The 26,890-nt window shown below is 36.8% G+C and overlaps 1 protein-coding gene across 5 annotated transcripts in view; it reads right to left on the reverse strand.

The window, feature by feature from the left end:
* AP3S1 (adaptor related protein complex 3 subunit sigma 1) overlaps positions 1-26,890 on the reverse strand; it is a 91,262-nt gene that overhangs the window by 47,085 nt on the left and 17,287 nt on the right. For all 5 annotated transcript variants that reach the window (XM_045794886.2, XM_045794888.2, XM_045794885.2 and 2 more), the window contains exons 2-3: positions 22,090-22,181; positions 18,376-18,487 (exon numbers count right to left, since the gene is read on the reverse strand). In XM_045794886.2, the coding sequence (XP_045650842.1) occupies positions 18,376-18,487; positions 22,090-22,181 (204 nt within the window). The remainder of the gene's footprint in view (positions 1-18,375; positions 18,488-22,089; positions 22,182-26,890) is intronic.

Raw genomic sequence — 26,890 nt, forward strand, 5'->3', positions numbered from 1 at the left:
AAGAAAAAAAGGTTAAATGCTCTTGAGAACTGTATAAATTCATCCAAACCCATCATCTACAAAGGAGACAATTCTTAATTGTGAACTAACACTTTTCTAAATTCTATTAACACATTTCTCGGTTTTAAATTAAATATTGTATTAGGTATAACAGGAGTAATTATAGGCTATTCTTCATGATAACTACATCAATACATTAACAAACAAAACAAAATCAACTTTGCTGAAAATACTTAACTAGAAATTCTTAGCACCATTACTTTAAAAAACACTCAAATCAGGTTCCTTATCTTCGTGAGGAAAAAAGAAAGCTTACTGGAAATATTTATCAAGATAGATGGGCACAGTCCAAGTATCTACCACATCTAATGCAGCCAGAATTTTTAATTAGCAATTCAGCATAAAAGATCACTCAAAATTCTGGAAAGAGCAAAGACTTTGGAATCACTTACCTGGGTTCAAACTCTGGCTTCAATACCATGTAGGGCCTTGTGTGGGAAAGGGTTAACTCAGCAGGCCCGGGATGCTCAAAACCTACACATTCCCCCAAAACAGCCTGTTTACAGACTAGCCCTTGGCTAGCTCCCGAGAACTGAGCTCCGAGCCCTTGCAAAGTTCTGTCTGATAAGAGCGTCCTGGCATGCCTGAGTCCTTCGGCGGCACCAAATACCAGTCTGAGCAGTTTATGCTAACATTGTGATTTATGATGAACATCTCCTTTTCTCTGAGGTTCTAGAACTTAAGTAAGCAAGCAAGGTCAGTCACAATGGTGCTACATGCCTATATGACTGACCACCAACAAAAGTCCTGGGCACACAGGCTAGGGTGAGTGTCCCTGATTGTGAACACACTGCACATCTCACCACATGTCATTTCTGGGGGAATTAAACGTATCTTGTGTGACTCCACTGGGCAAGGACACCTTGAAGCTTGCACCTGGTTTTCTCCAGACATCCCCTCATGTGCTTTTGATTATCTTACTGTTTCTTATCACTGTAATAAACCCGAATCATGAGTACAGCAACTTCTGAGCCCTGTGAGTCCTACTGAATCAGTAAGATCGTCTTGAAGACCCCTGACACAAGCCCTTAAATTCTACCCTGCATAGGTTGTCACTTTCTATTCCCACTGCCCTTCTCAAAGGTAACGGTCACAGACAGAATGACCACACAATTTATCATACGAACTGGGGGCATGAAAAGTAAAAGGGAGCAGCTAAAATTTTGTGAGTATTATAATAGTAGGCAACGGTATCATAATTTCATAACAGCCTGGAACAAAAGATGCAAAGCAGGACTATTCCTCACAAACTGTAATGTACGGTTACTGTATTCATAGGTGATCTTACAGGACCAAGAGTAAAATAGAAACAGCAGGCTTCTTGCTAAACTGGTCCTACCTCAGGCCAATTTACACAGATCCCCAATTCAAGGTTCCTTCCACCAATATAGATGGGTAAGACAGGTGAAACAACGTAAACACAGAACTATATGGCCATAATCAATATTGTCTTAGACCAGGGGTTGGCAAACTTTCTCTGAAAAGGGCCAGAGAGTAAATATTTTAGCTTTGTGGGCCATACAGTGCAACAAAAAGCAGCTATAAATAATAAACCATGAGCACTGCTTTGCTCCAATCAAACTTAACAAAAAGGTGTAGCAGGCCAGATTTGACCTGCTGTAGTCTGTTGCTCTTTGGCTTATACCAAAGTCACCAGGAGAAATAAGAGGTCTGTAAGTAACCAAGAATATATAGTTTTACTCAGTAATTTCATTCATGAGAAGACAAGTTCCTCAGATGACCAACTGTGGAGCACACCTAAGTCAGCCTCAAGTGAGTTTCTAGTTTATTTCAATTTTGAGGTAGGTAGAAGTAAGTAATACCCACTCAAACTCCCAACTTTATTTCTCCTCAAGGCCCTGGTGACATGGACCCTGGAATGACTCCATTCAGTCTACCTGAAACTAATTCAGACGATTTTCCTTCTTGTTATAACAGATTCTTATTATAAGCACTGAATAGGATAATGCTGTTTGAACACAGTTGAACAAGCTTAACAACTATTAACTTCTTAGGGAAAGTAAGAATGTGAGAAGAAGAAAAAACCCTTCCCATTGAAAAGAAGAAAATACTTCTGAAACAGTGTATTTAAGTTGGACATGGTCTGATTTCCAATTGATAACATCGTAGTTAAATAAGTTATGGGAAGTAAAGCCATTTAAGTTCTGTCCCCCTTCAGAAAATTTTTACTGAAGTATAATATACATACAAAAAAGTACACAAATCACAACAATGTATAATCTGATGAATTTCACAAAGTAAACACATCTGTGTAACCAACACCCAAATCAAGTGTTGGAATATCACCAGCACACGAGAAGCCCCTCAGACTCCATTAGCCACTATCACCGTCACAGGTAACCACGACTCTGCTTCCTAGTGCTACAGGTATGTTCTACCTATTTCTGAACTATATTAAATGAGATCATATAGTACATGACCTTTTGTGAGTTGCATCTTCTATTCATCATTATTTTTGTGAGATTCATTTATTTTATTACATAATACAAAAGCTGATTCATTCTCGTTTATGGTATGCTATTGCGTGAATATACCACAACGTAGTTACCCATGTCGCTGCTGACACGAGTTTGGGCTGTTTCCAGCACAGGGCCATTACAATTAGCGCTCCTAAGAATACTCTTATCTATGTCTATTACTGAATGTATGCACACATACCTACTGAATGCATGCAGAGGAGAACTGTGGGGTCACAGAGTAGCACATATTCATCTTGAGTAGATAGCACCAAACAGATTTTCTCCCTCTTTTTTTTTTTTTTTTTAAAGATTTATTTATTTACCTTAGAGAGAGAGCAAGTGATTTGGGGGAGAGGCAGAGGGAAAGAATCCTCAAGCAGACTCCCTGCTGAGCAAGGAGCTGGAGGACGCAGGGCTCGATCCCATGATCCCACGACTCTGAGATACGACCTGAGCCAAAACCAAGAGTCAGACGCCCAACCGACTGAGCCACCCGGGCAGCCCACCAACAGATCTTCAAAGCAATTATAAAATTGTATACTCCAAACAGCAGTGTATGAGAATTCCACAATTACACATCCTTCCTAGCACTTTATGTTGTCAATCTTTTCCTTTTAACCATTCTTACGCCTGTGTGGTGGTATGTCATTATAGTATCAATTTGATTTTCCCTGATGGCTGTTAAGACTGAGCACTGTTTCAAATTTATCAGCCATTTAGACAGCTTTCTTCGGGATGTCTGTTCAAGACTTCTGCTCATTTTAGTACCAGTCTGTCTTTTCTTTCTTGTGTCTAGAACTTATTCACATATTCTAGATACAATCCTGTCATCTATACATATTACAGATATCTTCTCCCACTCTGTGGCTTGCCTTTTTATTCTCCTAGCAATGTTCTTGGAAGTTTTAATTTTCAGTATTTTCCAATTAATGCCATTTTTCTTTAACGTTAATCTTTTTTTTAATGTCCAATTTAAGAAATCTTTGCCTACAGCAATACTAGGAAGATACTCTCCCAGAAGAAAACAAAAGCTTTATTGTTTTATTTCTCACGTTTGGACTGAATCTAGTGGAATGGATTTTTGTGTGTGAGTTAGTCTTCTTTAATTTAAAATCATTATTAGGGGTGCTTGGCTGGCTCAGTTTGGTAGGGCATGCGACTCCTGATCTCAGGGTCATGAATCAAGCCCCACGTGGGCATGGAGCCTACTTAAAATAAAAAAAAAAAATAAAGTCATTGTTAGACTCACTCATCAGAACAAAGTTTCTAGTATGCCTTTACTTTTCCACGCTTATTTTTTCCAAATCCACTGGACTGATTATCCATATATGATAGCTATACATTCTTTTTTAACCATCAGAAGATGACTACCTTGGTGAAAATGCTGTCTAAATTGTTTCCTGTCACTTACATATACTTATAAAGGATCAGTGGAATCCCCAGAATCAATGTGCAGATGATACTGGGCAAAGCAAAAAAGAATTGTCTTTAAGTGCACCACTGGTGAACCATGGAATGGCAAAGAAAATATGGGCTGCCAAAGAGAAAGTATGGTCTAGCAGTGAGGATACCACAAAGACCTAGCTTCCAATTTCTACTCTGCTGCCACCACGCTATGAGAGCCTGAGCACCACTCAACTCCTCCAAATCTCAGAACCACAAAATAGTGATAAAACTCCCTACCTTTCCAGATTATCTTACAGATTTAGTTAAATAATTTAGGGGAACCTGGATGGCTCAGTCAGTCAAGCGTCTGCCTTCGGCTCAGGTCATGATCTCAGGGTCCTGGGATCGAGCCCCAAGCTGAGTCAGGCTCCCTGCTCAGCAGGGAGTCGGCTTGTCTCTCTGCCTTCCCCCCACCACTCGTTCATGCGCACAATCACGCACCTCTCTCTCTCTCTCAAATAAAAAAAAAAATTAGATAAAGTGCCTAAAACACATGTAATAAAAGGGAACCAGGATTGTTCATCTGGCTGTTCAAAACATGCAAGGATTACAAAATTAAAATAGAAATAGAAAATTCTAATTCTGCTGATAAACACTTATATGAAACCAAGGTAACGACCTGCTGAGGCTGTCAGGCCTTTATGATGTGCTCATTAATACAGAAAGCGGAGTACCTGGGTGGCTCAGTCAGTTAAGTGTCTGACTCTTGGTTTCAGCTCAGGTCATGATCTCATGGGTCTTGGGATCAAGCCATGTAGGGCTTCGCACTCGGTGGGGAGTCTGCTTGAAAGATTCTCTCCCTCTGCCCCTAACCCCACTAACGTACATGTGTACACTCTCTCTCTAAAATAAATAAATAAATCTTTAAAAAGATATATATATAGAAATTAAACTCTACAATAAATATATCAATCTAAATCTCTCTCTATATATGTATAAAAGTTGAAATGTTGCCTATATTTAAAGCAGAACAATACCACCTTTGGAAAATGTAAATACTTAAAAAAGAAAAGAGTCCTGCAACAAAATGTCATAACTATATGTTCTTAATATAGGAAAAGAATTCTTAAGATTTAAGACATCCAAATGCTAAGTTTGGTCTAAAATAATCAAAAACCCTCTTCAAAAGAAGTTTCCACTGAGTGCCTGGCTGGCTCAGTCACAGAGCATGTAACTCTTGATCTCAGGGTTCTGAGTTCAAGCCCCATGTTTGGTGTAGAGATTCCTTAAAAAATAGAAAATAAATCTTTAAAAAAAGTTTCCATTAGTTTTCTTTTGACTTAGCAAAAATTCTTAATGTAATCAGAAATCCAGAGCTTTGTAGGTAGATATACACACTGATGTGCACGTGAACAAGGCCAAGACAAAACTAATCATCTATAAACTGAAGTAAAGAAATTAAGAAAACCCAATTAATGGGCCTCTGGGGCTCTAGCCAGAACAAAAAATAATAATAATAAAGTTGCTGTTACATTGTATTTCACAAAAAGAAAGATAAAAAGAGCAAAGTACTAAAAGTGACATGATAAATGGCATTCTCTTATGTTTCAGTTGAAAAATGACCTAAAGTTCAGAGGCACCTGGGTGGCTCAGTCGGTTAGGTGTCTGAGTCTTGATCTCACTCAAGGCATGACCTCAGGGTCCTGAGATCCAACCCCACTTGGGCTCCGAGCTCATCAGGAAATCTGCTTGAGATTCTCTCCCTTTCACACTCCCTCTGCTCCTTCTCCCTACTTAGGGGCGCGCGTGCGCACACACGGGCGCGTGCTCTCTTTCTCTCTCTTTCTAAAATAAATAAATAAATCTTTAAAAAAAGAAAGATATAAAGCTTAAAGTCAATTTCAATGTAACAGTTATCTATTAAGTAGCAACTCATTAACCTCTGGCCTCCAGAAATTCAAAGGTTAATGGGAAGAAATTTATTTACTAAGAAAATCATATTTTAAGTTTTCCTTTATTTCAATAATTACCTAGTTTTCCAAAAAGAAATAAAAAAGAGCAATATTACGAAAAAAGAAATCACATCCACATATAGAGAGTCTCCCTTCCCATTGCCCTTCTAACAAAACTTTCTTGTGTTTCCTTTATCTTTACAAATCTATGCATCTGGGCCACAAAGGTAACAGGAATCTGTCACGAGGCAGCTTAGTATTTAACAGTGCTTAATACTTGAGAGCACAGGCTTTAGTAAGCATGTCTCTATTAAAATTCCAGCTTAGCCTCTATGAAATCTAGGGCAAGTTGTTCCACTCTAAGCCTCAGTTTCTTCATCTGGGCATAATAATAGTGGTACCTTTGTCATAGAGTTGTTTTACTGATTAAATGAATAAATACAAAGGCCTTAGAACAATGTCTCCCCCCAGAAATGTATATGTTGGCTAGTATAACAACATATACCTCTGGAGAAATAAAAATATGCACTAGGTAAAAGAGATGCCACGAAATACCCTTATGCAGTATGATTTATATGGCAGACCCAGCCCCCCTCTAGAGTTTCTAGGTAAAAATAAACTTTTTTTCTGGGTTTGGGGATTTCTATTAAACTTTACGAGGAAATCTGTAACATTAAATAAAATGTATAAATGTTGAATTGACATGTTTTAAGACAGAAAAAATCCTAAGCCCAAAAACAGAAGGCATAAATTTAAAAACACTAATAATACACCAAGAGATCTAAAAAAAAAAAATTGTTTTTAGTCAGCAGCAAGATGTTCTAGAGAGATACTGGTTTAGCTCAAGCCAAGACTCAAAAAATACCACTAAAAATGTACCCCAGAAGAGGTAGGGAAGGCAGACTACACTTAAAATCAGATCAACTCCCTTTGCAGAACAGTGTACGACTGGGTTCCAGACCGAATTTCCACAAAACCTGACCCAGACCGAATTTCCACAAAACCTGACCCAGAAGCTAACAGGTCAATGAGAACAGTCTTAGGAAAAACAGAGACATTTACCGTGCATTCACCAAGTACTAGGCACTTCACACACATTAAACTTTCAATTTCAGCATGAAGAAACTAAGAGTAGATGAGAGGACAATCTGTCTTCTATATTCATGTGAAAATGATTCAGAAAGAGTTCACATCAGTGATTCTTTTTGTACGATTTATTTCTATTTTTTTTAAAGGTTAATGATGATAATACGAGAATCTATTGAGTATATATTACTATAGCATTACTATTGTTCCAAGTGCTTTAAATATATTATTTTATTTAATCCTTCATGATAATCTCATAAGGCAGATACTTTTATTATCAACCACTTGCAGAAGGGTAATCAAAAGCAAAAAGTCAACTAACCATTAACACAGTGAGGTAGGAGAACGTCTCATTGCAGAACCCAAATTCTTATTCACTAGGCATACTGCCTCCAACAGAAGAAAATAGTACTTGATTTTTAATGTAGTAAGAAGTAGTTATTTAGAAAATTTGGAAAATACAGAATAATATAAGGCAAAAATTTTAACTTTCCATATTTCCACCACCCACATAAAGACAGTAATTGTGCAAAGCAGAGACTACTTTTACTATAGGAAATTTAATTACATTGGAGCTCCTCCATTAAACAGACTTGGTATGATTTATATGTTGGATTTACAAGTCTAAGGAAGAACCAGGATTTTGAATGTACAAGGCTACTAAATCAAGTATTAATTTTGAAAATGAGAGTAGCCTCTCAATTATTTCTGTGCACAAAAGCTACTTGTGAGATTTTTAAAAACCTGTATTGACACAAATTGTTAAAAACTGTATTTCAAATTAGCAAAAGGTAATTTAAAAAATTATATTTGGCCTTAAAAAATATTCTTCTATGTATAACTGAAAAATATTCTTCTATGTATATGGTACAATTAATATTTTGAGCACTGACTTAAAACAAAAGAAAATAAATGCAAAACCTAGAAAGATTTTCCCTACATAATTTCAACCAATCTATACAGACGGCGTAATGGAAAAATGACCATTTGGCAAACACCACAATATAATTCCTTCAGACAAGAATCATTGAGAGTGGGGTGCCTGGGTGGCGCAGTTGTTAAGCGTCTGCCTTCTGCTCAGGGCGTGATCCCGGCATCCCTAGCGTTCTGGGATCGAGCCCCACATCAGGCTTCTCCGCTAGGAGCCTGCTTCTTCCTCTCCCATTCCCCCTGCTTGTGTTCCCTCTCTTGCTGGCTGGCTCTCTCTGTCAAATAAATAAAATCTTTAAAAAAAAATCGTTGAGAGATGCTAAAATGACCAAAATTATGACTAGAAAAAGGATATTTACATGGCCTCAAAATTATTCCCCACGAGATACTTTTAAGTAAAAAGAGATAATGTAAGTTTAGAGTACGCAAACCGGGCAGGCACCATCTTAACCAAGGGATCAGAATAAATATCATGAGTAACAAGACAAAATGAGATCATGTCCCTCCTGATATGATACACTGTAAAGGACATAAAAGCACTTCTGTGTACACCCAACAGAGGAATATTCTACAAAATAACCAGCTAGTACTCTTCAAAGGATCACGGAACGCATCAAAGACAAAGATGAACTATTACAAAGTAAAGGAGACTCAGGAGACATGAAAACTAAATGCAATATGTGACCTGAATTAAACCTTCAACAAGAAAAATGACATCAATGGGACAACTGGCAACTTTTGAATAAGGTCGGTAGATATCAATGATTTCCTGACTTTAATCATTGTACTGTGGTTACAGAAGTTAAATTTAGGGAATGTGGGTGAATGTATGAAATGCAAGAATTCTTTGTATTGTATTTGCCATTCTTTTGTAAGTCTGAAATAGTTTCAACGTGTTTTAAAAAATTTTAAAGAAAAAGAAAATCTGAAAAACCAAGCTCAAAGGGCCCTCTCCTCCTCTATGCCCAATTCCTCCCTAAAAACTTACCATTCTATACTGGGAAATAAGGAATTCATCTTAAATCAAAGAAAAACACCAACACAAGTTGAGTTTTTCTCTCAAAAAACTCAAGGTAGCATCTGACTCTTGGTTTCAGCTCAGGTCATGATCTCAGGATTGACCCCCCCTCTACTCTCACAAGCACTCTCTCTCTTTAAAAATAAATAAAATCTTTAAAAAAAGGAGAAAAAATAAATTTTAAGTTACTTCCACCTCCAAAATTCTGACTTTAAGTACCTGAGTTCCAAAATATCTCTTTCATTTCACCACTATGAATTAAATATGTCTACTATACTCTAGGCCCTATGCTAACTATATACATTAGCTCTAATTCTTACAACAATATTGATAAGGTAGGTACGCGTATCAGCACCTACAGACAGGAGAATTGGGAATGGATATGGGTAAATAATTTGCTCAAAGTAACTATTAGATGACAGAGTCACTATTCAAAGCCACCCCACCTGACTCCAAAGACCAATCTGACTCTGTAATGCCTCCCAAGAGGGCAGCTGAGATGTGAACAAACACATAAATTAGAATAGTACCATCAAATTCAATACCAAGATTTATCAAGGAGTAGCAATGTAAATAAATAAAAAGTGAATATTACATTTGAAGTTATTGGAAAACAGATTTCTCAATGAAAATAAGACAGGAAAAGAATTTTAGGAATGCTGAATCACTCTAACAGTGTCTGACTCAAATTGTTTGTAGAAATATTTTTTGGTTTCCCACATGTATATAAGAAGTGAATTTCATTGAAAACAGAAAGTTTTAATACTCTCGTAACAGTCTGGTGTAGCAGGTAGAATTTTCCTAAAATGATTCGGAGCATTCACTCTGGACTGTCTGGAAAATGAGCCAACTGGGCCAGGGCTCCATCTTTCTCCAGCAAGAGGAACTGCACCAGAACTCACCCTCCCATGGGACCAGGAGTTTATTCCCCCTGCTCCCATGGGGACCCTGTATCTTCCCGTGGTCCCCAAGTGCCACTGAACTGGTCTTCCCAGATAATTCTTAAAAATAACCTATATAGCCCAAATTTTAAGCAGTGCACTACTTAACAAGGCACTTTCGAGCCTACCCTTATAACAAAAGGGAACAACGATACATGGTGGAAGGCCGTGAGGCCTCCACTAGCACACCATTCTACGTCCAGCAGCACCCACCTAGCATAATTTCCTATGCAAAAAAGGGAAGATCACAGGATCTTTCTTCACTTAAGAACTCTTGGCTTACAAGTTCCTCCAATTAGGTCAATTTCTTAGCAGGTATCTCTATCACCATATAAAATCCATCCTGAGCCATTATACAACACAGAGGAAAAAAAGATTAACAAATTCTCAGAAAAATGAAAAAGGAAGATAAAAGGACTTCCTTATCCAATTCAATTTGCATATTAATGAAATAATACTTTATATGCCTTCCTTATTAATACATGCTTTAATGATAAGGTTAGCTAAAAACCACCGACAACTACATGTCAGTCATTTAGCCATGAGCTTCACGTACAGTATCTTTGTTAATGAGTAGGTATTATTACCGTCACTCTCGTTTGGCAGGTGAGGAAAATGAGAGACAAAGATGTAAAATAACTTGCCCAAAATTACATAGCCAGTACAAAGCAGAGGTTGAATGGTTTTAACCACGACTGGCTTGCTTTGATTCACTGATCTAACAACCCCATGAGGTTTATAGACAGCGTATTAAAATAGGCATACTTTACCCAGGTAAAAAATTCAAGGTCTATAAAGATTAAATGACATGCTCAATATCATACTAAATTAGCATTCACAGCCATTAAGTCGGCCAGTCTAATGTTCAGGACCGTAGTAACAACAAATGCTATACGTGGAGCTCTGGTTTAAATACATATGGTGACACCATGGTCAAACATTTTTTTAACCTAAATAAAAGTTCAGCTGTTAACTCTCTATTTTTTCCTGACTGCAACTGAACAAGACTGATGCTGATGTAATTGCTACACGTGGTACAGAAAACTAACAGAATTTGGAATTATCTAGTGAACTTCCATGCCTCCCTTTATTATTAGCTTGGCATAATAAATTAACTGAGGACAATATGACTGCTTATAAATAACTCAAACAACCAACGTTAATATTTAATGAACTTCTCATTCTCACTCTGTAAATATTTTAACACTTCCAACGAAGACGTGCTACAACAGAAAGACTAAAAAAAGCCAGCCACCAGCTCTGAGATGCACTTATATGGCCGTTGATACCACACTAAAATAGTACATATCAGAAACAAAAAAGGATCACCTTTTTTCCAACTTACTTATAAAGAATTAAAAAAAGAAACAAAAGAAAACAGAAGCTGATTACTCACTTTCGTGACAAAGTGGTACAAATTCCACATGGAATTTACTAATGATGCCTTCTCTCAGATATCACACAAGATAAAAAGTCAAATCTGGGACAACATATGCACACTTTAGAAACATAAAACCTTTGCATAAAAGTACATGTTTCCTAATCATTTGAGTGGTATCATTTCAACATTCAAAAAAAAAGCAAAACTTAACCTATGTTTATTAACTATATATTGACGTTTAAGTTTTCTTGACCCATTCTTTAAAGAAATTCAAGACCAAAAGGTTTTTTTTTTTTTTAAAGATTTTATTTATTTATTCGACAGAGATAGAGACAGCCAGCGAGAGAGGGAACACAAGCAGGGGGAGCGGGAGAGGAAGAAGCAGGCTCATAGCAGAAGAGCCTGATGTGGGGCTCGATCCCACAACGCCGGGATCACGCCCTGAGCTGAAGGCAGACGCTTAACTGCTGTGCCACCCAGGTGCCCCAAGACCAAGAGGTTTTTATCTAAGCTCTCTTGCCTTACAATTTTCCATTTCTACTTTTTATATTTTATTTGCCTTCCTCAAAGCTAGAAGATGGACAAAGCAAGAAAATCAGTTCTAGATAAGCTCTGATTAGCTTTTTCATGAAACCAAAGCAGAAACAATGAGCTAGTCCCCTACATCTTTGTTCATTCGACCAATATTTTTAGAGTGACCGACTCAAGCATGCTCAGCATTCCCCTGTAAGTATTTAATGATCTATGGTGATCACAGAGGAAAGACAGCAACCACAGAACTTCCAACATGTTTGTGGTAGTGGCAGAATCAGACCCTATAAGGTAAATTACAGAACTTTTTTTACGACCTGATATATCAACATGTGATAACTCAATTGCATCTTCTTATAAACATAGTTCTAGCCTACATTAGTGATGGAAGACGACACAATTCTCCTGAAAACCTCTTTTCTGTGTCTTACTATCAAGACTAATTATCAACATTTGAACAGCAACGGTTAAACTATTTTACAAAACATAAGACCTAGTTTCCACTTTCCACAAACACATGATAAAATTTACTTCAGATTCAATGTAGGATATTTGTTCTTTGACAACGCCCCCATGTAATTCTCTTCTGAGACATAAAAACTATGCTATCCTAACCATTAAGATCACCCACAGCATCAAACAATAATCAATGACGATGGCTTAAATCCCAGGATATAAGCATAAAATATTGCCAATTTGTCTCTAGGAAAATTCACATTTGTTTTAGTCTTTCTTAAATGAAGTCTTTCTCTTCAATACAGAGCACACTTTAAACAGATTACTTTTCTTTTTTCCTCCTGTAACATTAGTAGCTAGCTCAGAAAAATAAACTGTTTTGGAATATAGTGTGTATGCCTACCACTCCCTTCAATGGATAATTGAGAGAGAAACAGAAAGCAGTTTCATACTAAAAAACCATTTTCAAAAAAGCCACAAAGCTATGAAATAAAAGTACAGTGAATAAACTACTACCTATATGGGATAAACCACAAAATGTTTTAATGAACAGAGGTAAAAGGATGCAATATAGGGTTCTCATCAATCCTTAAACTGTTACTAATCCATACTTAAGTAGAAATTTGCTTCTCTTGCTTTACTAGAAAAGCCTTTGCGAAAACAAAACACAACTTAGCAGTGTTTCTCAAGGAGGCCCCAGGAAGAGAGTGTCTATCCATGCGATTGAGAGGCATATTCATCTCAAACTCAAAATTTCTTTGATATCTCCTCTTACAGGTTTAAATATTATAAAAGTTCCTCTTCTACCTCATAATGCATACATGCTTGTCTCTCTCTCTCTCTATATATATATATACATATATACGTTTATCTTAAAGGTATTATTTTCTTACCACCAATTGAACAATGAAAAACACAGCAAGAACATCTGCTACAATTACTTGGTTGGTTGTTTTTTTTTTTTAATTTATTCATGGGGTTCATGCATGTGGATTTCCAGTCATGTGACTCAGTTTTAGGGAAGTTTTAGTAATTAAGAACTCAAGAGTACCTGAATAAAGATCCAGCTTTTTGTAAAGAATTTCTCCCTTTTTATTTTTTTCATTTATTTTTCTAATTTAAATTCAATTAATTAACATATAATGTATTATTGGTTTCAGAGGAAGAGGTCAGTGAGTCATCAGTCTTATATAATACCCAGTGCTCATTACACCACGTGCCCTCCTTAATGGGTATCACCCAATTACCCCATCCTCCCACCTTCTCTCAGTTTGTTTCCTATGATTAAGAGTCTCTTATTGCGGGGTGCCTGGGTAGCACAGCGGTTAAGCGTCTGCCTTCGGCTCAGGGCGTGATCCTGACGTTATGGGATCGCGCCCCACATCAGGCTCCTCTGCTGTGAGCCTGCTTCTTCCTCTCCCACTCCCCCTGCTTGTGTTCCCTCTCTCGCTGGCTGTCTCTATCTCTGTCGAATAAATAAATTTAAAAAAAATATTAAAAAAAAAAAAGTCTCTTATTGCTTGCCTCCCTCTCTGGTTTTGTCTTGTTTTATTTTTTCCTCTCTTCCCCTAGGATCCTCTGTTTTGTTTCTTAAATTCCACATATCAGTGAGATCATACGAAAATTGTCCTTCTCTGATTGACTGACTTATTTCGCTTAGCGTAATACCCTCTTAGTTCATCCACCTCGTTGCAAATGGCAAGATTTCAATTTTTTTAATGGCTGAGTATTCCACTGTATATATATATACCACATCTTCTTTACTACATGTGGTTTCATGTAACTCAGATACCTACCTCTTCCTCAAAACCTAGTTTAAGAATTATACACTGAGAGTAAACTGGTATATTAATAGCTCCATTTATCACCTGTCTTTTTTTTTTCATTATTAACAATATGTGATGCCAAAAGCCTTAATCTAGCCACTTTTACTATTTCTATGCTTTGGTACTCAGAATTACTACCAAAGTTGTCTGCTTTGATTAATTCCTCATTTACTCTATCATACTAACTAGATCTCAAGGCATGCCTGCCCCCTTCTTGCTGATTTCAAAACTATGAAACTTGTATGGTACAAAAAACTTCCTTTTTAAGTGCGGCTTTCTCTAATCTGCTACAATGTGTCTACACCATGTGCCTGTTTTTGCCCTGTCTGGGGTCAAGAAAGAGAAAGAAAACAAGTGCAGAACATTCCCTCATGATAATCCCAACCCAATACAATTATTTGTAGCAGTTACATTTGTTTATCGTGTCAGAATTTGTTAATTTTCTATGGAAATATGGGAAACAGAAAGCACAAAAATCTCAAGTGTATACAGAGCTTCATGATTTTCACCAATGTAATCAGTGCTCAGATAAAAACACAAAACAAAATACTACTAGCATGCAGCAACTATATTTTATTTTTCTAACTAACTCTCCTGCTTCTACTCGGCCTTTAGGTTTTGTTGTCAGTTATTTTACATAGAATGCTAAATATTAGGCACTAAATACACTCATTCAACAATTGTATGTTGATGACCTGCTAAGTGCCAGGTGCCATTCTATGCCCTGGGGATAAATCAGTGAACAAAATTTAAAAACCTGGCCCTCAAGGAACATATATTCTTGTAAGGGAAAATGACAATAAATAAGATAAACTAAGTCAAATATATAGTATGTTAGATGGTGAGAGATACTAAGGAAAAGAAATTTAAAAAGCAAGAAAGGAGTCAAAGAGAGGGAAAATTTTTAGAAAGGACCAAAGAAAACCATTTTGAAAAGTGACATCCGGGTCAAGACCTGAAAGAATCATGGAGCTAGGGAACAATGGGAATACCAAACAGAAGAACAATCTAGGCACAAAGACGAACAACTACAAAGGCTCTGAGGGAGAAGCATGCCTGGTGTATTTGAAACACAGCAAGCACGCCACTGGGGCTGGAGCAAAAGAGCAAGGAGTAGGGGCGCCTGGGTGGCACAGTCGTTAAGCGTCTGCCTTCGGCTCAGGGCGTGATCCCGGCGTTCCGGGATCGAGCCCCACATCAGGCTCCTCCACTATGAGCCTGCTTCTTCCTCTCCCACTCCCCCTGCTTGTGTTCTCTCTCTCTCTCTTTCTCTTTCTCTCTCTCTCTCTCTCTCTCTCGCGCGCGCTGGCTGTCTCTATCTCTGTCAAATAAATAAATAAAATATTAAAAAAAAAAGAGCAAGAAGATAAAGTGAGATAAGCAGAGGGTAGTAGGGAGGGGACTCAGACCTTGTGGGGCCTCATGGGTCATGTGTAAGGAAGCTGGCTTTTACTTTGAGTAAGAAGGGAAGCCACTGAAGAATTCAGAATGTGAGATATGACCTATTTCAACCCTTATCATTGGCTGTTTTACTAAGAAAAGACGAAAGGGAAAAGATAGTGGAAGCAGGGAGAACAGTCAGGAAAGTGCTGTAACAGTCCAGGTGAGACCTGGTGGTGGCCTGGACCAACGTGGTCACGGCAGCGCAGAGAACAGCATGCGGTCGGCTCCTGTATCCCCTCTGGGCCGCTGAAGAAGAGGTAAGAGAAACCACGAAACCGAAACGAAGCAACTGAAGAGGTCCACGAAAACCAGGCAAGTACAGCGCCCTAGAAGCCAGGGGAAGAAAGTATTTTGTGAAGAGATGAACAAAGAATCTTAATCAAATAAAGAAGGACTGATGAGAACCTTTGAATTCAGCAACAACAGAGCTGAAAACCTGAATGGAGCACGTTTAAGAGCGAATGGGAGAAGAAAAATTTGAGACACTGGGTACAGACAACTTTTTTAAGGCATTTTGACATAAAGGGAGGGAAAGAAACAAGGCAGCAGCTGGAGAGGGCAGTAAGGACAGGACTTCTTTTAAGATGGGACAACATACAACAGGTAGAGGAATAACCAGGAAATAAGAGGAGAAAGGATACAGGAGAAAGAGGGCGAACTGCCAGAACCATGAGGAGACTGGCAGCTCTTTCTGCCCACAGGTCCTGTCCCCGTGTTTTAATAAACCATTTTGCACCATAGATGCCTCAAGAATTCTTTCTTGGTCGTCAGCTCCGAACTCCACCCCACTGAACCTCACTTATATTCTATGACCTCATCAGGTGAAGCTCTCTTCTGACGCCTTCAATTCTCTCAGTGAAGGAAGAAGCAAGATGCTGGAAGCACCAGCCGTTTGAGAAAGGAGAATGTATCAGCTGTTGCCTAGGAGTCTGGGAGGTGATGGAGCAGGGAAACAGCATTACTGGGTAGCACTAAGGACTCACTGAGGTTAGAGATCATAAATGTAAGGTGAGACCTGTAGTACGGTTACGTTTTTTTTTTTTTTCCCCCTCTAAGTCTGTTTAGAAGTATGGGTACAAGGAAGGAGCTGACTGTATACAAGACTATAAGTACCATGGCTGATGGTGGGATCTAGGCTGGGTAAGGAAAGTAAGACATCAGAAGGATGAGGGACAGCAAAAAAAAACGTTAGATTCGAAAGACTAACAGGCCCAAGGTCTGTCCCAAGGTCAGACAGGTCCCAACAGGCCCAAGGAATTAGTGGAGTAACAGAAATTGTGATATGAAAAAATAAGAGGTGGTAGACAGAGGGGAAACTGCAATTGAGATTATGGAGGCATGACAGTTTGCATAAAAACAAGGTCTAGAAATGAGCAGCGAGGTGGGGTAGAGGGCAAAATTCAATGAAGAGGAATTCCAGGTCTGAAGACACCAAAGTACTGGAAGAATTATCCCCATGAATACGGAATATTGAAATCACCAAGAATTAGAACTCTAGTAGTACTGGAGTGAATGCCAGTGAACTAGGACTACAATCTGTTAGAAGACAATTGCCCATGAGTCTGCCATTTCTGCACATAATGTGAGCAGAGGCGCAGACTGCCATCACTGCAGACTGTCTTTGCAAGCAAGCTTGTATAAGCAAACAGCCCTGAAAAATAGAGAGCATCTCTCTCCAAAGCGAAGGGTAGGTTTATCTACACCCATGGAAGATATGCTCTTCCTCCAGGACGTAGGCAGACATGATTCATGTCCAATATAAGAGATTCCAGTTCCTCTCCTAGAACTCAATCCACTGTGTGTACAGGTATCACCTGGCCCTCTTCAAGTCACCCTTTGGTGACTGTGGAAATTGGGACTTGGGGAACCACTGTAGTAATAAGCAAATGTGGTTACTGTATCTACTGCTTGTGCTATTCGGACCCAGAAGTCTCCTGTCTTCTGCCAGCATCCATGACACTGTGGTAGTTAAAGTGTAAGTAGCTTGTAAATCTCAGACCTTTGGAAGTTTTTGATAAAATCCTCAATGAATAGGAGGTGGGGATGAGAGATTACTGAAACAGGGTGGGTAGAAGGTGGTATAATTTAAAAACGAGAAATAAAGTTTGGAGGCGTTTTAAGAGAGAATGGTCTAGAAAAAGCAATGAGAAGCAAAGAAAATGCCTCAAGGCTCAGCAATACAAAGAAAGCAGGAAAAGTGGTACTACTTGAGATGGTTACAGGTAGTGTCAGTAGGGAAGCCCAATTCGATTTAAAGCAAAAAAGTGAAGGCAACATTAACGAAGAGGCTGAAGATAAAGAGGAATTTGCTCATGACTGACCTTGAGTTCCAGGGACATTATGAAAGATTTTCGGGAGGCAGGGAGGGGTGGGTTTGGGGATCAGATCTGGATGCACATGGTAAGAGATCCATGAATCCTGGACTTCTCGCATGATTTACATGAACAGGAAAAAAGGGCATGACGAAATTAGCTGTGATTAGTTTTTTTTTTTTTTTTAAGATTTTTTTATTTTTATTTATTTGACAGAGATAGAGACAGCCAGCGAGAGAGAGGGAACACAAGCAGGGGGAGTGGGAGAGGAAGAAGCAGGCTCACAGTGGAGGAGCCTGACATGGGGCTTGATCCCATAACGCCGGGATCACGCCCTGAGCTGAAGGCAGACGCTTAACCGCTGTGCCACCCAGGCGCCCCTAGCTGTGATTAGTCTTAATCAGATTAAATATGCCAACATGTTTAGCATCCCTTGACCCTGTTTTACTCATCCAAAATCTACTACAGAACAATTTATTTCTTCCAAACAGAACATCATTTTAGAAAACTTAGAACATACAAGTTTTAAAATATATAAATGCCACAACTGTTATTAAGACAGTGTTAACTTACTTGAATCAGATCTAAAATGCCAAGTTCGCTTTCCGAAGAATCCACACAGAAGACAAAATATAACGTTGCATAATGTCTATAAATCAGTTTGTTGTCAGATCCTCCAATTAACCTAAATGACAAAACAAAAATAGGAATGTTATAGGAATAAAATGAAACACATTTTCATTAGCTCAAGCAAACTCACAATTTGTTTAAAACCTTTCATAAGATGTCTGGGTGTAGCATTTAAAGGTGTAGCAGTGAACTTAGAGACGCAGTGAATTAACAGGACCGGTCTCTTCAGAGATAATAAATCAAAGACACTGGTGCTCAATTTTAGTTCATTCGTTCACTAAACTAGCCACTGAGCACCTACCAACTGTCAGGTACTGACGGTGAGTAAGGAACAGTAAACAAATAAGAAAAAATGATGAGAGTAGAAGGCGCTACACAGAGAATGAAAACAGGATGACACTGTGCTGACGGAGCTGCCACCTCAGCTGGGTTAAGAGTGACATGTGGGCTGAGAGCTAACGAGAAGGAGGAGTTAGCCACGAAAAAATATAGAGAAGAGCATCTCAGCTGCAAAGGTGACAACTAATAAAAATGTCAGGTCATCAAGAACAAAATATGTATGTTCAAGGAAGAAAAAGAGGGTGCGCGGACAAGAAAAGATTAGTAAACAAACAGAAGTAGGCAGGAACCAGGTCACAGGGCATTTTTAAGTGTTTATTAGATTTAACTCCATAAGTCACAGTAAGTTCTACAGCTTAAGACTGACTACCAACTAGGGAGAGGAAAAAAAAAAAAGAACGACATTTCTTAAGTTTTGGAGAAATTTGCCATCAAAATCTCCTCCAAAAATACATTTTATTTTGAAATATAAATGCAAAAAAACTGAGATAAGAAACACTCACTTCTTTCATCAAATATTTTTATTTATACTGCCTGGAATGTCAGCATTTTAAAAATAATAAGGGCACATTCCAAACATCTAATATTTTTCTAGTTTAGCTCTTTCATGGTTACATTTACAATAATTAGTTAACCTTCTCAAAAGACCTTTAACACTAATATAAAAATCAAGGCCAAATGTAACCAAAGTGAAGGGAAGACTCAAACAAGACACAGGAAAATAGCATCTATTTCTTAACTCCATAAAACTAACACTGAATTCACAAGTTCAGAGAAACAACTTCTGTAAATTGCAAAAGTGGAAATGATCTTGGACAAGAATTAAAAATGACTACTATGCTAGACATATCTCTAGAAAAGATATTCAGTTAAAAATATGTATGTGCAATTTAAAGACTCTCTGAGATGATTTTTATAGACTATGATTGCAATTGTTCCTGGAAAGCCACAAAAAAGAGCACTAACAGCAGGACTCAGCTCAGCCTGAATCAGCAATTTAGTGATTATCTTAAACTTTTCTTCGGCTCTCCTGAAAAAGAAGACCAAACTATTGAAAACTACAAGTTTCAAAATGAGACTATCAATGCCATTAAAAGAAAGCAAAGATTTAATACAGAACACCACAAATACATACTTGGCCTTTTAAAATGTCATTTTATCTTCAAACTATAGTGCAATACTGATAACTACTGATTCAAATTCTTGTATGGAACACAGTCTACTATATAAAACCACAGAATTTCAGAATTCTTTAAATTTAAATTTCTTTCTTTAAATATTTCATTTAACAGGGGAGAAAACTGAGGTATGAGAAGCTAAGCAACCTGACCAAGAAAACCAGCTTGTTAGTCACAAAACTAGGACTGAATCAGCTGTGTAGCCTCGTCTCTGATGCAATGTTTGCCTTCTACTTTTTGTAAGCCTGGAAAAGAATGATCATAAATGTAAGCCCTAATTTCTAGTTCACACGGTGCCCTGCTTAGCAGAGCCAGGTTCTTGCGTGACCACCACGGACAGAACACTGTGCTGGGTGACAAGTTCCCTACGAGAATTTAAAATGCTGAGATGAAGAAAAGTGGTAATGGCAAAGAAAACTCCTGCAGAAGTGTGGCAGAAATAAAGCACAAGTAAAATACAAAAACACGAAGCAGGTACATTGTCTCAACTACCAAACTGGGAGGTCTGGAGTTAATAGCCAAATTTGTAAATTATAAGTGTGTGTTTGCAAATTGAACTGCAGCATGATATTACCCTTTAAGAAACGCAAGTAAACTTCCTACATGATAAACAGTAATTTATGGTCAAGTAAAAATGAATTTAATGAATTTTCTATTATCCAAACTATTTTTCATAATATACATCATACACATTAAAATACAAAAAACTATACATTTCTCTGCCCTTCAACAGATGACTGGATTAAGAAGTTGTGGTCCATATACACAATGGAATATTACTCAGCTATCAGAAAGAACGAGTTCTCAACATTTGCTACAACATGGACGGCACTGGAGGAGATAATGCTAAGTGAAATAAGTCAAGCAGAGAAAGACAACTATCATATGATTTCTCTCATCTATGGAACATAAAAACTAGGAAGATCGGTAGGAGAAGAAAGGGATAAAGAAAGGGGGGTAATCAGAAGGGGGAATGAAACATGAGAGACTATGGACTATGAGAAACAAACTGAGGGCCTCAGAGGGGAGGGGGTGGGGGAATGGGATAGGCCGGTGATGGGTAGTAAGGAGGGCACGTATTGCATGGTGCGCTGGGTGTTATACACAACTAATGAATCATCGAGCCTTACATCGGAAACCTGGGATGTACTGTATGGTGACTAACATAATAAAAAATCATTAAAAAAATAAAAACTATACATCTCTCTGCCTAATATGTAATTTTTCATAATGGGGCTCAGCTAAAGTATAGTTTTTGACTTGTCAATAAAAAAGAATCTTATTAAGGAACTGATTATACAGAAATGAGCAAGAACATTTATAAAACTAATTGAGAGCAAAATGTTTCCATGGAACCCACTAATTTAAAAGTATTTATTTACAATAGTTGGCAAGCTAATTATAACTAATTTTTATTTATTCATTTTAAAAATAGAAAACTCTATTAGCTGAATTCTACCTAGATACAGATATGCCTACATATAGATATACATATACATATAGATATGTATAGATATACATATAGATATACATGCAAACAGATATTTATTTGAAAAACAGATTTCAGTCTTATTTATAATAATAAAATAAAGAATGTAGTATAAATTTTTATGAACAGATCCATTTACCCCAAGGAATACCCTCCAGTCATTAAAAAGAATGAGGTAGCTCTAAATGTGTTTGTACGCAAGACTTTTAAAAATATTAAGTGAAAATGAGCAACATGCAAACCAGCATACCTAGTGTGATCTTGTAAGTAAAATTTTTTAAGGTTATACTTTTATATGTTAGTCAATGAAAAATGAATTTTCTAGAAGGATACTCAAGAAAGTGAGAAAGACTGAAGTCAGGAGAGGGAGACTTAGTTTATAATTAATTTTACACGTCTCTGTAACGTTTGAATTTTTGCCATATGAATATACTACCTTTACATAAAATGCTTCTGTAACATTTTTAAAGAAAAAAAAGACTACATATCTTTAAAAAATTCTTTAAGTTAGATTTATAGCTAACATAGGTGATAATTGATCTACTAATCCAATTCATCAAAGTTAGGAAATTTTTACCATAACCAATTAAACAGTATATATTTTAATCATATAATCAAAGATTAGAAATGTCCATGAAATGTTTTACTTACAATCCTCCTTCTAGGAAATTACAAACATTTTCGTCTCTCTTAGATACCAAATGGAATGTCTCCCTGATGATTTGCTGTTGTGTATCTTCACTCTGAGAAAGAATAATTTATATATGTTAGGATGAAATTGCTAGGTTTAACAGTATTTTAAGAATTTCACAAGTAAAAGGCAGTAATCTGTCAGGGAAATTAATCTATGAGAGAGGTCCCTGGAGAGCTAACATATCACATCTCACAGACGCAAAACCCATCATTTTTTGATGTAAAAACAAAAAGCAAAAACAAAACAAAACCAACATTTTATAGTTTGCTACTACAATAAAACTAACATTTCTAAGTTTCAAAAACCAAGAAGAAAAATATTAGACAGAGGAATTAAAGACACTAGTAAAAGGGACATTAGATATTAACTAGTCAAAGGCCATTGTTTTACAAACGAGTAAACTGAAACAGAGAGGTAAAGTTACAAGTAATTTATGTAACTAATCCATATTTTATTGGAAGGAAAGCACAGAAGTTTAGAGCTTCCAATTAAGTTTAAATACAAACTGAGATGAGTCCATCCATATTAGTCATATAAGCATAGCCTAAAACCAAAAGTTTGCTCAATAAGTATTAAATTCACCACGCAATTCACATCCCAGTAAAAGATGCAGCTTCTCAAACACTGCAATAGAAAACTGGGCAAAATCACAAATAGGAATTTCACAGGAAAGGAAATACGATGATCCATAAACAAATGAAAAGACATGGGGGCACCTGCGTGGCTCAGTCAGTTAAGTGTCCAACTCTTGGTTTCAGCTCAGGTCATGATCTCAGGGTCATGAGATGGAGCCCCACTTTGGGCTCCCTGCTGAGCCTGGAGTCTGCTTAAGATTCTTTCTCTCCCTCTCCTGCTGCCCCTCCCCCCTAAAAAAATGGAAAGATGTTAAACTTCACTGGTAATTAAGTGAAATACAAATTAAAGTAACAATGAAATGACTCCACATGCATCACATTAGCAAAGTGTCAAAGTCTGACAATATCAAATGTAGACAAAGATGGGGAGCCAAAGAAACCTACCCTATCAACTGGGAGAGTAAATGGTATCGTCCCTTGAGAAAACAGTTTTATAACCCAGCATCTCCACTCCTAGATACTATACTAAACCATATGAAACCACTGTTTTTAAAGATTAAAAACAACAGAAGATTGGCAATTAAATATACATGATAAACTGTGTACCAAGAGACATGTAGAAGAATGTACATCAAGGCATTGTACCAACAAAAAAAGCTGAAATTGCCCAAATGTCCACCAATCACAGAATCGATACATTATGGTATATTCACACAATGGAATCCTATAACAAGTAAAAATTAAAGAAGTAAATTACACCCATAAATATGAAAGATTCTCAAAAACTTAATGTGAAAAAGAGAAGGTATCTTAGCACGGGCTACCACAACAAAATACCATAGGCTAGGTGGCTTAACTAACAGAAATTTGTCTTCAAGATTCTAGAAGCTAGAGATTCAAGATCAAAAAAATTAAAAAAAAAACAAAAACGAAGTGCCAGCAACATTGGTTTCTGGTTAAGTGCTCTCTTCCGTTTCTTCTCATAGTGTCCTCACGTGGTGGGGAGAGAGAACAAGAACAAGCTCTCTTCTTACAAGGGAACTAGTATCATGAGGGCCCCACCCTCACAACTTCATCTACACCTAAGTATCTTCCAAAGCCCCAATACCAAATACCATCAAACTGGGGCTTAGGGCTTCAACATATGGATCTGGGGGGAGAGGAGACACAACTCAGTCTATAGCAGGGGGAGAAAAAAAAGCAAGTATCAAAATGACATCTAAATATTTAACTAATATAAATTTCAAGAACATGCAAAACTATTATTTAATGATACACATATATATAATGAAAATAAAACTATAAAGAAAATCAAGGGAATGATTAGCAAATTTCAAAGGACTGCTTTCATAAAGACTATATTCCCCAAGCACATTGCAATTAGGTAAAAGAATCAATAATTAAGAGGATGTTTTTTAAAATCCCAAATAGGCATCCAAATTGGAAAGAAGTAAAACTACCTGTATTCACAGATGACATCTGTGACAGATTGATCATATATCCAAAAAAGTCTAAAGAATCTATTAAAAAAACTATTAAAGCTAATACACAAATCTATCAAAGTTCAAGATACAAAATTAACACTCAAAAATCTGCTATTTCTATACACTACCAATGAATAATCCAAAGGGAGACCTAGTCAGATGATGCAGAAATTTAAGATAATAAGTTAATATGATGAACATAATAAGCCAGTAAGTTTAAAAATCTAAGTTGAAGTGGCAAAAGTCCTAAAAAATAATAATAATAAAATGGTCCCAAGGAGAAAGAGGAAAAACTTTAATATTATTATCGTAAAGAGGATAAACAATAATTTTAAATCTCTCCACCAAAAATAAATCAAGTCCCGATGGCTTTAAAACCAAGTGTGACCAATGATTCAAGAAACGGATCATTCCAATCTTACATAACTCTTCCAAAGCACAGATAAAGAATTAACATTCTCAATTCATTTTACGAGGCTAGTACTGACACAATCAGACAAGAAATGTATGAGAAATGAACACTGCAGTCCAATCTCACCAAGAAGCATAGATACAAAAATTAATATTTAAAAAAATTAACACATCATGACCCAAATGAGTTTATTCTAGTAATGTCAGGTTGATTTATTATTAGAAAACAGATTGATGTAATTCTCTACATTAACAGATTGAGGGAAAAAACATAGGTCACTTCAATAGATGCAGAAAATAGATGCAGAAAAAGCATCTGATAAAATTGCACATCAATTCTTGAATAAAAAGAAAAATCCCTTCACAAATTAAAAAAAAAGAGAGAGAACTTCCTCTAATGAAGACTATCCAAAAAACACTTTTTGAAAACATACTCACAAACAAAATATTTAAACAGTTTCTTCCTTCTAAGATCAGAAAAAAATACGTTAACTGATAATGGTTTTCCTATTCAGCGCCATATCAGCTGTCATCAGTACAAGAAAAACAAGAAAAAGAAATAAAAGATAAAAGAATTTGAAAGAAAACTGTCATTCACAGACTACAAGATTTTCCATGTAGAAAATCTAATACAATTTACACTAAAGTGTTAAAATTAATAGATATAACAAGACAGAGCCAGCACACAGAACTCTATTGTAATTCTAAACTTCTTCAACTGTCAGATGGAAGATCTAATTTGAAAAAGATAGCACATACAATACCATCAAAAACCTTGCAGTGCCCATGAATAAGTGAAACAAAACCATGCAGACTTCCATGGAGAAAATACAAAACTTTACTGAAAAAAATTAAAGAGCTCAGTAAATGGAAAAATGTAGTGATTATGGATTGAACAACTCAGTATTATGAAGATACTCAATCTCTCCAAAATGCTCCAAAGGATCAAGGTAATTCTAATCAAAATCCCAATAGAGAAACTTAAAAACCTAAATCTGATTCCAAAACATATATATTAAATCAGAAGACAAGAATGACAAGATATTCTTTTTTTTTTTTTTTTAAGATTTTATTTATTTATTTGACAGAGAGAGAGACAGCCAGTGAGAGAGGGAACACAAGCAGGGGGAGTGGGAGAGGAAGAAGCAGACTCCCAGCAGAGCAGGGAGCCCAATGTGGGGCTCGATCCCAGGACCCTGGGATCATGACCTGAGCCGAAGGCAGATGCTTAACGACTGAGTCACCCAGACGCCCCAAGAATGACAAGACATTCTTGAGTAGAATGTAAGAGGACCTGCTGGGCAGGTTAAGAATTATTATAAAGCCACAGTAATTAAGATATCATGATAGTGATGCAGAAATAGGGAAACTGACTAATGGAACTGAACCAAACACACCCACACAAATATAAAGCAATTAAATTTAAAATAGAGAGTAGGCATTATAGAACAGTAGGGAAAGGAAGGACATTTTCATGAACGGTGCCAGAATAAAAATTGTTGTTTTCGTTCTGTTTTATTACAATCAACTTAGGCCTCTGACATTATACTAAAAAATCACTCCCAGGTTGGTTAAAAATGAATGTCAATGCTCAAACTATAAAGTTTTAAAAACATAATAAGAAAATATCTTTATGACCTTGTAATAGTGCCAGACTTTTAAATAAGACACAAAATAAGGCTAACCATAAAGAAAGACAGGCAAATTTGATCATATCAAACGCAAGCATTCCTAATGCTCAAAAGACACCAAAGAAATGAGAGCTACAAACACAAAGAATATAGCTGCAGTACATAAAAACTGGCAAAGGAATAATACCCAGCATATATAAAAAACACTTAGACGTCAGTAAGAAAAGGATAAACATCTCAAAATAAAAATGACTTGGCAAAAAGATAAACATCTCAAAATAAAAATGATTTGGCAAAAATTGACTTGGAACTTAGGAAATCATCAAGAAAAGGAAATTAGAATGGTGAATAAATTATGAAAGATGTTCAACTTCACACAGGAAAGAAAAATAGAAAAAGGAAAAAACCCCTACTAGTTAAAAACTACAATAACAACATTAAGTACCCATACTATCAGTGATGATATATAAATATGTCTAACAATATCAAGTATTGGCAAGAATACGGAGCAAGAAAGCACCCATACTATAAGAACTGTAAACTGGTACAACCACTTCTGGAAACAGACCAGCAGTACCTAGTAAAGCTGAATATGAACATACCCAAAGACAAAGGTATTCATTCAACTCCTAGTTACACCCCAAAAAAATTCAAAAA

This window comes from Ursus americanus, chromosome 5, assembly GCF_024610735.1.
Source record: "Ursus americanus isolate L20-20 chromosome 5, mUrsAme1.1.p, whole genome shotgun sequence".
Classification (NCBI taxonomy): domain Eukaryota; kingdom Metazoa; phylum Chordata; class Mammalia; order Carnivora; family Ursidae; genus Ursus; species Ursus americanus.